The sequence below is a fragment of the Diadema setosum genome, chromosome 15, assembly GCF_964275005.1.
Source record: "Diadema setosum chromosome 15, eeDiaSeto1, whole genome shotgun sequence".
Lineage (NCBI taxonomy): Eukaryota > Metazoa > Echinodermata > Echinoidea > Diadematoida > Diadematidae > Diadema > Diadema setosum.
In genome coordinates, this window is record NC_092699.1 from 29606129 (window position 1) to 29617712 (window position 11584).

The following is an 11584-nucleotide window of genomic DNA, read 5'->3' on the forward strand; positions in this document are numbered from 1 at the left end:
ATGTTTTGGGTACTCTGGTAGATTTTTTTTTTTACCTCAATTTTCACCTCTCATCCATTTTCCACACCTTGAGCTGCACAGCTGTCTCTAAAATGACTTGTATCTGTCGCTTTTCACCTTCTAGCCGTGTTCGCCGGTAAAGTAGTATATATCATCCCCTTCTCCTTTCTTCCTCTCTCACTCTGATTGTCTGCAAAATCTGTCTGCATCACCGTTTGCCGACAGACAATTTTCTTGCCCTCTTCCTGCATCCGCTCCGCCACCCCCTCCCCCCCCCCCCCCCACATCCCATCTCTCATCTTCAATTTCATATTAATGAGAACTACACTCATTTGGTATGTGCGGGCCATTCAATCTGTTGCAGCGGTGGTAATACATGATTATTCGCAAACCCAGCAACGCAGCCAACTATGAATATCATGTGGCCCTGCTTAACTCCAGCAAATTCTACCTGTAACTTGAGTGTTTGTTCGGCTACTTCACATTCACATTTACGTTTTGATGATTATTTGTTTTTCTTTATCCTTTCTTTGTAGGAAGAAATGTACAAGGAAATAATTGCAAGAAAACAAATATGTGATTAGGATAGGTCTACATCTAGCCTATAATACATTTTTTTAAACAAAAGAAACAAAAGAAAATTACTAATGATTACGAGCTTTCATATTTTATCTATGTCAACAATATCATGGCTATGTACATGCCAATATATAGCCAACAATATAGGCCCTATCACTTTTTAGGCTTTCTCCCAAATGTCATTTCTGTAGCCAGCAGCATCTATCAACAGTGTGGATACCACTACCAGCTTCATCACACGCTCTCTGCTAGCCCTACTGGATCCTACCGCCGACACACTGGTCGACACATTTTTTTACCTACAAATACTACACTACCGGTTTCCTCTCCAGCAAAGAGCCTCGGCTCATGAAAGTTTCAAAACCTGAATATCTCATGAAATATTAGGGAAAGCCAGGCAGGTGCATCCAGCCGCCGAGCTGTTGTTGTTGTTTTTTTTTTTCTTTCTTTCATTCTTTTCGGTGGATGCTAATGGTATCATTTCGTTTCAATTCAGGGAATGTGTGGACAAGAGTGATACATTGCGGGAAGAGCAATGCAGCGGAAAGCGGGAAAGGGCCAACACACTTTCCATGATGGTGTTCGTTCTGGACTTCTCCTTTTTTCACGATGAATACATGATTTGGAACACAAGATAAGATTGCTTGTGCTTTTACATTTGTTTATTCGTTGGTTGGATGGTCCACGGGTTTTCGAACTGGTTCCGGCAAAAAAGATGTGACTGAGAAATACATGGATTAGTAAAACATTTAAATTAAGGTCAAATTTAAATCACTGCATCCAAGGTTTTTGTTTCAATCCACATAAAAGTAATACATGGCATAACTTGTTCCCACAGCAAGTGGGTTTAAATCAAACTTGAGCATGCATTATTTTAATGTCATGGTCATGATTTGGCTGACATCTTCAATGAACTGTGCTGCTATTATTCAACATCAAGTGATGTTAAGCACAGCACACAGCGTGCCAAATATGGATCATCAAATATGTACAATAGCAAACATCGTTCCTCTATTATGTAGAGCTTGCAGTTGAAATAAATCCTCAAAAACAACAAATTTTCTGCAGCAATGAATTTTTTGTTTGCACACCACGTCTGGAAATGGTTGGATACACTTGAAAAGCTGAACAAGAGAATTAAGTGCCTGAATAGAGAATATGCCCCCCCCCCCCAAAAAAAAAAGGGGGGCTGAGATTAGTGCAGACACTGTATTGAACATAATTTTTTTACATGAATATGGGAATCACATTAGACTACAAGGCATCTCATATTAGAAAAATAAACAATAACTCCATTATTCCTGTGTTATTACAAAATGTCCAGAAGAAATCATCATTTGATAGGCCTATATAATGTAGGCCTACATTGCATATAGGCCTATCTCTAGTACAACCTTGGACAAGATGATTCTATTATAGAAATTGCTTTAAATCACAGATTTAGTAATTTTTCATAATGAAAAAACACCAGGATTTTTGTAGGAAGCCAACACTATTCTCTATACTAGCTTGACTTCAAATAATCACTCGTGGCCCCAAACAGGATGCCACGCTAGATGAATCACCGCAGTCAACGCTCAACTGTCAAAGAGTTTTCTCCAATATTTGATTTCCCTCAATACTTCATTGATCGGTGGTCTGTTGTCTCATGAAATTCGTCTGAAATAACGCTCTCCCCCCAGAGCTGTAGTGCATTATTTTCTCATGTCAGTGACATCTTGGAAAATTGTTTTACTAGTATTCTTCCGTGCCATGGCCTGGCTGCAAGTATGATTTTAGATTGCCCCTGGGTTTCTCTTGTCCACCTATATCGCACGCTGTCCAGCAACGTGACCCAGGCCGCATCGTTGGCCGGGAGGTGTGAAAATTTTGACCAGCACATCACTCCATCCACAGAGGCACTGCCCTCATACCATTCATTGCAGTTGTCAAGGCAGACCAGACTGGTTTTCAGCCGATAATGGGGTAGGTCCACTACAACATCACGTCACTCGGCCAGCACGGAGAAAAAAAAAAAACAGGAGAGAAATTGATCTATGACCCCCATTACCATTGATGCACAGAGGAATGTGGTTGGCTGGAGGGGGGGGGGGGAGGCTAGGACAATGGCCAGTACATGAACTATATTTCCTCATATGACAAACTATATACACAGCAGCCACAGAAGATCAATTCACCCTCCCTAGTACTAAAGGTTGCTCTTGCAGCATGACGGCAATCTCTAAAATATAAGCCATGTCACATTTAGCTAGAATAAAATCATATTTTGCCAAAATGAAAATACAGGAACCTCATATATTCACATTTTATACACCTGTGATGCATTCGGCGAAAATATGACATTATATAAGAGGGCAGTGTATAATATCGCATAGGAGGGGATCATTAAAAAAAAGTGGTATACTAAGGAGATTGTGACTGTATGAGCTGAAATTTTCGCGGTGGTTTTATTTTCACGCATTTCGCGAATCGCCTTCGAACCGCGAGAATAACTACACGCGAAAATAACAACGCGCGATTAACTAAAAGTTCAGTTAGACCCTCGTAACCGCAAAATTAACAACACGCGAAAATGTCCTCCAAGTAGCAATTCGCGAAAATATCTGTACGCGAAAATTTCAGCTCGTACAGTATAACAAGTCATCTAGATTGAATGAGGCAAGAAAAATTAGGCATCAAAATTTATCAGAGTAAGACAATAGACCAGAGCTCAGCACTTTTCAGATGATGTTTATGATCACTGGAAAGGCATAATAGGCCTACTACATTCCCTTTTTTTTCTGAACAAAGATACCAGTCCAAATTAAATGGATGCTGGAGATTTTATGCAAAATGTGCAGTTAGAGCAGATTAGCATCGTATCAAAAAGGACCGGTCCCTCTTCATTTCCTGTGAAATTACGGACATTTACTGAGATTAAGATTTGCCACATACATGGTGTAGCGATGTTGACCCTTCATGGGTATGACATTAAATCAGGAGAAGGCATGGTGCATAACCATGCTGTAACCCTGTAATTTGTGATATCTTTAAAATCACATACATAAAAAAAAGAGAGAGTAAATATATCATGACAATGTCTCAATCAGCCCCGCACAAAAGCTATTAGCACATCAAATTCTTGACTCTTTTTGCCAGAAGTATACAAGGGCTATAATGCTGCATAAAAAATGTGGTTTGCTCTGACTAGCTGTGAATAAGAAATTCATCGCATAGGGGGGAAGCGCACATGTGTGACCTCGAAATCCTTTCAAAGCAAGGAGCGATCCCCTCAACTGCCTACTATTCTCGCAGCCCGCAGGAGTTGATGGTAGTAGTCAAGGCAGTCAAGTCTTCCCCGCACATTCTGCATTATTCCTGGGCACAGCAAAGGCTGCACAAGAAAAACCAGTCCGACCTCACAAGACCCACTCAGATCTCATCCCGTCGTCTTTTCGTTCGGAATATTCCGACGACGGCATCACTTCCATCCAGATACTTGGGGATACTTCATATTTTTGAGGGGCATTATCATCCAAGCAGGCCTGCCCCTCAGCCGCCTTCTATTCAGACGCAATCTCTGCAATTCAGAGTCATAAATATGGCATCTCGCATTTCCCTCCACTCTTAAACTTGGATATTTCTCTCTCAATTTCTCCCGCTCTCTCTTTCCAGTATTGTATCACTCTCCCGAATTGCAGAAAAATTACTATCTCCTCCGAGAGATTGGTCTCCAGTTCTGCCTCCCTACCTCACCCCTCTCTTTCCTTAATCGCATCTTCTCTTTAATCCATCCATCAATCCATTCCTTCTAGTAATATCTTGTTCTCGCATCTTTAAAAAAAGGGAGAGATATAGCCCTCAAAATTCTGCCTCATCCCCCTCCCCCTTTCATAATCAAGTCTGAATTCCCCCCTTTCAAAAAATGATGTGGACAGAAACTGGAGACTCTCAGCCGACAAAAAAAAAGAAGAAGAAAGATATCTGGGGTAGCGATGGAGATGCGACCAAAATGAAGGTAAGGTATTCCTCTGGTTTGCAAAGGTGTTTGATGCGTATCACACACGACACGATTTGGAGAGACAGCGCATACAATCTGTCTGTGGAGATATCTGACCCCCTTTGAACACTTGTCTAGTGGGTGCACAATTTTGACAATGAATTGGAAAGTAGATACCCATACACTGCACTCATCTATCTCGGTTTATTTGCATTGACGACTGGCTATGAAAAATGTATGTGAGTCATGCAGCATCTCAGGATTTGCAATGAACAAGTCCCCCCCCCCCCCCAAAAAAAAAAAATAAATAAATAAATAAATATATATATTCATATATATATATCTCATACATATATACACTGTATATATACCAGCTATTTGATGAGGTACATCTATATATACTTCCATGTTCATGGCCTTTGCCAGTGAGTTTACATTTTCTTTTGACAACCTTATAATCTCTCTTTCTCTCTTGTGTAGAGTGCGTATCATTTTGATAATTCTGTTCACATACGTACTCTGCAAGAATACTACCTGAAACAAGGAATAAAAGCAGAGCTAGATAGGCACGAAATAACTTTCTCCAGAATCAACCATCTGATGAAATAACACAAACCACCAAGCAAAAGGTCAACCCAGCATCCCAAAATGTCCACGATTGTATGGCAAATGTGTATGGAGAGGGTTTCTGACCCTCGGCGGGTGCCGTACTGAAGGTGCACTGGGGTTACAAGGCACTGTACCGATCATAAATTATCTCCCGGAACACGGGCACTTCAGCCTCAATGAAAACCAGCGTGTTGTGGTATAGATTTGTGAAACTAGCCATGGATGTTTTTGCATCCAGCACACATCTACACGAGCTCGCAAAAATGATGTGGGGAAAACGGGTGAAATGACGGAGTCGCTAAAGTAGAGTTTAATCACAGGTTATTCAGAAATTTGTTGGTAAAGAAATCGAACAACATTGATATGAACTCACTTCTGCTTTTTTTCCATTCTTTTTCTGTCCCTTTCTTCTTCTTCTTAGCCAGAGAATAGGAGAAGTATGGGCAGCATTCATCAATTACAGGATAAGCCCTTAAAAGCTTTGGCCTCTCGCATTCTGACAATATGATTGGGACCACGAAACGGAATTGCTACTTGAACCTTCCTCCACTGAGAATTTGCCGCAGTTCAGGAGGTGACTGACATCGAAGGGGGGGGGGAGAGGGGGTGGTAATGCCATTCATTAATAATAGTGGTCCCTCTACCATCTCGGGCCATGCATGTGAACCAGTTTTTAATAGATTTCCCCCATTTCACAGTTCATAATGAATTCAGATCTCACTTTCAAAACCTGCAATACAAGGGGCAACTTTTTTTTCTGCAAGCCTTATATTCTTAACACCCATCAGACTTTTTACCTTGGAAACTGGTGCAACTATTAGCATAAAATTATGACCGGGAGATAATGCACTTCGGGGAAGATAAAATCTCAGCAAGGCACACCGATACATCAACTTCAATGACATGCTGCTCCTTGTGTAATTCTAGACCCAGCATTCCATCAAAAGTGAGGAAATATTGTTTGCTGCCAAGCTGCAAATAGTAGCTGAGAATAGACTCAGGCTTATTAATATACCCCAAGGATTATTGCTTATTTAAATTCTTGATTGTAGACTTTACATGAGATATTTCTTGACATTAGTGCTTTACATGCCAAAATAGAGGAAATATGAATTTGTTTATGTGCATACTCATTGAAAATTATGCACGGTATTGGGATATTAAAATGTAAGTGGGAGAGGATAATATAGGAGGGATTAAACAACAGCAAAGAAGGAGAAGAGGAAAAAAGTCTGTGGTTATTATTAAACAGTAGTCTAGTGGTAGAAGTAGTAGTAGTAGTACCGGGTAGTAGTAGTAGTAGTTGCAGTAGTATTAATAGAAGTAGTAGTACATAGTAGTAGTAGTAGTAGTAGTAGTAGTAGTGGCAGTATTGTTAATACTCAAAGTATTAGTAGTAGTACTAGTAGTAGTATACTGGTAGTAGTGGTGGTGGTGCATGGTCGGACTCATAGTATTGGAAGTTGCTGTAACCAGTGAATAGAAGTAATCAACCCAGTTTTATTTGTCAACTCAGAAATCACCTGAATATCTAGTTTGATAATCAACTTTATCATAATATAGAGCATCGTCATCACAAAGAACACTGTAAAAAAATAAAAGGAAATAAAAAAGACACTAAGCTAAGAATTATCATTCACATCACTGTGCTTCAGCCCCAGAGCCCAGTGCAGTAAAGTGCAGGCCATATCCACATGTTCTAACAGCACTAAGTCAATCTAAACTGGGAATCTCATTTTAATTTTTGCCCTGTTTCTCCTCTCAAAACAGCATGCGAAATCATTTTTGACAGCCCGAAGGCGTTTGGGCAACAACGAAAATCGAAGACACCCCGCGATCAAGGAACAAATCAAGCGGCAACTCGGCAGGCGAGACACGGGCGAGCTCCGCGGGTCGTCTGCGAAAAGTCCCGACAGTTTGTCAATGGTGCCGCGGTCGCGCTATACGCAGCGCAAAAAAAAAAAGAACTGTAAGGCAAAAACCTTCTGGCGATTTCTCTTTTCTAGCATTACTGCATGAATGTCGACATCAGAAGGGGAGGAATGGATAATCATTAAAACTATTTCACTCTTCCGCATAAAACAACTTTCACTAACATTCTTCTTTTCCTGTCAAATTCAGAGCAAGAACGTAGTGTTTAGATCAGATTTGATTAACATAATTTTGACAGAAACCCCCTCTCTTCCAACAGAACCAACCGCTCACGGGAACGGAGAGAGGCCGCACCGAGACAACGCGTCAACGCGTTGGGCTTTCGGGGTACGATAACAACTTGTCCGCTTGCGTTGTTCAATTAACCGTAAACTGATTGCAATTTGCTTGTAAAGATACCGGCTGAGCATCTTTGACGTTGGTTTTCCCGCAAGAACATATATTAACTGTGTAAGACACATTTGCATAATCATAATATATCGACAGTCATCTAGTTTGACGGGAGATAAACATATAATTAAACGGAGCATAACATGGAAGTTACAAGACTTCCATCTCATAGTTCTAGTAGATCTCCAAAGACATCTCTATAACAAACAGGATGAGCAACTTACCTTCTCGAGCGTGTGAACTCCAGAAAAATAACATGCTGAGTATAAAGAAATTCCGGTTATCCATTTTAGTGCAGGAATAAAGTTCCAAGATAGATAACACACACACACACACACTCCTCCTCTTCACGGGAACCAAAAGTTGGAAGTTTTTTAAGTTATAACACACATATTTCAAGGAGCTGGCTCTGCGCTCTCCGCACCAGACGCTATGATCGCACTATTCACCTGCGAGTGATCCTTAGGAATGATCCACCAACAGTGGTATCGCAAGAAAGCTCCGCTCCTCTCACACATGGTCCATGGTAGCATGCACACACACATACACACAACCGTATTCAACACACACAAAAAAGCTAGGAGGACTCGAGCATTTCAGGAGCAGGGGTGGCTTCACACGGCACGAGCCTAATCTCATCGACAAACATAACGGTAGTGAGTCCTAACGGTCACCTAGTTGTGAGCCCTCAACGTTTGCTTTCGCAAAGAGCAATACTAACGCGGTTGGCCTTGGCCAACCGAATAATGTCAAAAGAAGCGTGATATTTTTTGTCAAAGTTATAGGCTTACCAAAATCAATCAACGGATACGTATATTTTTAATCAATATTTTGTTTATCGATGGCGCAAATTTCATTACGTCAGTGGAACACAAGCTCGGACTACCCTTTATGGCAATCCAAAAGTTAGGCCAGAAACTGAGTGTGTCTGCATGTTTGTGATTATAGATTCAGCTACAGCCGAGTATTATGAACAATTTTCTCAGCAAAGAATTATTCTTCTATAAATTGTTACCTGTTAAAATTAATCAAATTAACATACTGCTAATCAAACAATAAAGAAACAAAACAAGAAAACCATACAAACATAATGCTTGATTTACATATTGTACAAGTGAGAGGAATAAACAGTGCTTTCCAAAGTAAAGTTGGCAGAAATCATTCTGGCCAGGACGTACATTTAGTAATTTCGTTGTTACTCATAGACTTTTTTTTATTGAGTTTATAACTGGATTTGGTAACAGTCAGTGTCATTTCATGAGACATTAGTCGTTATCGAGAACTTCATGCCTTTATTTTGATATCCAATTCAAATTCAATTCAATTCAAATGAATTTATTGGGAATTTTCTGAATTGAGTATATATCATAAATGAAATACAGTCATTTCTTTTGATTTTCAAGACAATAAAACATGCAGTGTGTACACCCGAACATAACTGAGATATACGTGTACAGACTGAAGAAAAAGCATAAGAGAACACGTCAATTGGGAACCACTCGGGATATAGTGAATCAAATGATATGACTAAATTATGGCGCATGTATTGGGAGTGTGAATGCAAAAGACTGTCGTCAAAATAAGCATATAGCTTGAAGATACGACAGCCTTAAATATACAGATATCCAAAAGATATATCCAAATGACACGAAAAAATGTCAATTACTTTTTTATCTATTATTCTCTCCCCTCCGACGTAACGAAGAGAGAAAGGGAAATTGTCATCGTCAACATCGCTGAGGAGAATGATTAAGTTTTAAAAATGTTATAGCTTCCTTATAAGTAGGACCTGGTACTAACTGTAAGGTTCTATACTCAAGTGAATGAGCATTCTCCACGGTGAAAAAAAAAATACAGAATTACAGAGGTTTTGCATTCTTTTCAGCGTACATCATTGCAGCTACTATATAACAGGGGAAAAAATGAAAATGGAATTCGACATTTTATTTGTTCTTGGAATGTTCACTTGTATTTTACACTTTCCAGAGTAAAAGGATTTGAATGTTGGATGAGGGAAAGATTTTTTGTGTTGAATATTGTTGGTTTTTTTTTGTTTGTTTTTTTTTGGGGGGGGGGAGTTTTGTTTGTTAGTTACTGTCGATATTGTTGTTGTTTTTCCTTATCTTATATGATTCCGTTTTTACGTCTAATCTAACAGGAGAGAATCGCTCATCACACTATACACAGTAGAACGTATATTTCGGGGAAGCATGTTTTTAATCTCCCTTCACCTGGAGATACATGTAGTCGGTTTTCGAAGTTATCAGGTCGAAAATATCGACACTAAATATCTGGCGCACTATAGTTTAGCAACGACCAACCAATCATGTTTCGGGTAGAAATGCGTGTACCAAGCCGAAATGACTCTTACAATGATGATTTACATGCACATGTCACTGCACGAAAATGCTTTAAGTTTCCTTGAAATGCGGGCTTACAATACGACGCGCGGATAACCGCGAGATCAGAAACAAACAAATAAACAACTCAATGCTACAAAAGAATAGTTATGAGTTTTCATTGAATTGTTTATCCAGAGAGATCAATAACTGTTTCATGTCTGGAAATAGAGAGATTTCACTAAATTGATATTTCATCAGGTACCGCATTTTCTTGAGCTTGATGGTATGATTGCGTAACATATCACGTTTATGCAGGCAAGCGTACTAACAGTCCACAACAAACCAGTGTCACAAATAGTGCAGGGTGTAAAGTACAAACGAGGAAAAAACAATTGTTGGTCGATTAGTTTTATTCTTATGTCACTGAACTCAGGTACACAACATAATTATAATAATTTCTTTTCTAAGAAAGCCATTGGTATGAACTCCTAAGGACGTCTATTTTTTTTAAGTTATTAAAACTATTTCATTAAATTACCGAGTGTATAGAACGAAAACTTCCTCTCGCTTTATGTTTGCGTTTCTAGTGGCCAAGTATCATCATCAGTGTATTTTAGTGGTGGAAGCTGTTTTCCTTATCAGATATTTTTCAAAATCAAACTGATCTTTGATGTTGAACAGATCAGATTTCATTTCATTTCATTTCATTTATTTATTTCATTCTCATTTTCTTTCATCAAAACATAACACAAAGTAAATCAAAAATTCAATCACAGGCATAATATACATTACAAAGTATGACAATCAATGGTAATCAACAAACTTATAAAGACATGCACACAACATACTGGAATTACAAAGATTTCATTGACATAACATTGCATGTCGTGACCTTGACTTTATAGCCGTCAATTTCTGCTTTCGGCATTGTTTTAAAGTAGACCGTTATCATTAATAGCACTGGTAATTGACTCACTCAGGCAAAACAATACGAGGGAATAGATAGGAAAGACGCCAGGAATGCTTTAAAAAATCAGTTTAATATGATCTCAAGATGAGTAGTGCCTACTTTCAAAATGACTATACATTCCTTCTTGATCATTCCAGAGCAAAGACTCGGATAGAGCAAAATGATACAAAATCAAAATTGATGCTACTGAAAAAAAAGATATATATATATATATACATATACATATAGTTTGTATTATGTGTTTGGTTTGTGTGTGTGCGTGCGTGTGTGTGTATGTGTGTTTTATTTTGTTTTGCTTTGTTTTGCTGTTTTTTTTGTTTTGTTTTTTTTTTTTGGGGGGGGTGTTTTGCTTTGTATTGTATATAACTTTTTGTTTTACCCATTGTTTTCTGTACACTTTATACTCCTAATCACGGGGGGGGGGGGGGTGGTGAGAGGAGTAGGAAGAGAGAAACAGGGTGACTAGAGGGCGCCCTTCGCAAATATGTCTACAGAACTCTGTGTGTAGAGTTCTGTGAATATGTCCCTTCTGATAAGACTTTTGTTAATCAGGTTCCGTTAATTATAAAATCGCATGTTAACTAATTGGTTATGCATCATGGTGCAAATGATGTCCCGAAGTCAATCTGTTTCATGTGTCGATTCGTGTGTCTGTCGTCACGCATGATGACCGTCATCTTTAAAAGAAATTTTTGTTGCATGCTCAAATTGACATGATATATAATAGAGAATGGGAGACGTGATAATTTAGCTATAAGTTAACATTCTTCCTTGGTATCGATT

General features: G+C 39.0%; 1 protein-coding gene across 1 annotated transcript in view; it reads right to left on the reverse strand.

Annotated features, from left to right (window-relative positions):
- LOC140238656 (ephrin type-B receptor 2-like) overlaps positions 1 to 7812 on the reverse strand; it is a 247613-nt gene extending 239801 nt beyond the window's left edge. Inside the window, exon 1 of the mRNA XM_072318555.1 lies at positions 7714 to 7812. Within this exon, the coding sequence (XP_072174656.1) occupies positions 7714 to 7777 (64 nt within the window). The 5' untranslated portion in view covers positions 7778 to 7812. The remainder of the gene's footprint in view (positions 1 to 7713) is intronic.
- Positions 7813 to 11584: the final 3772 nt, after the last annotated feature.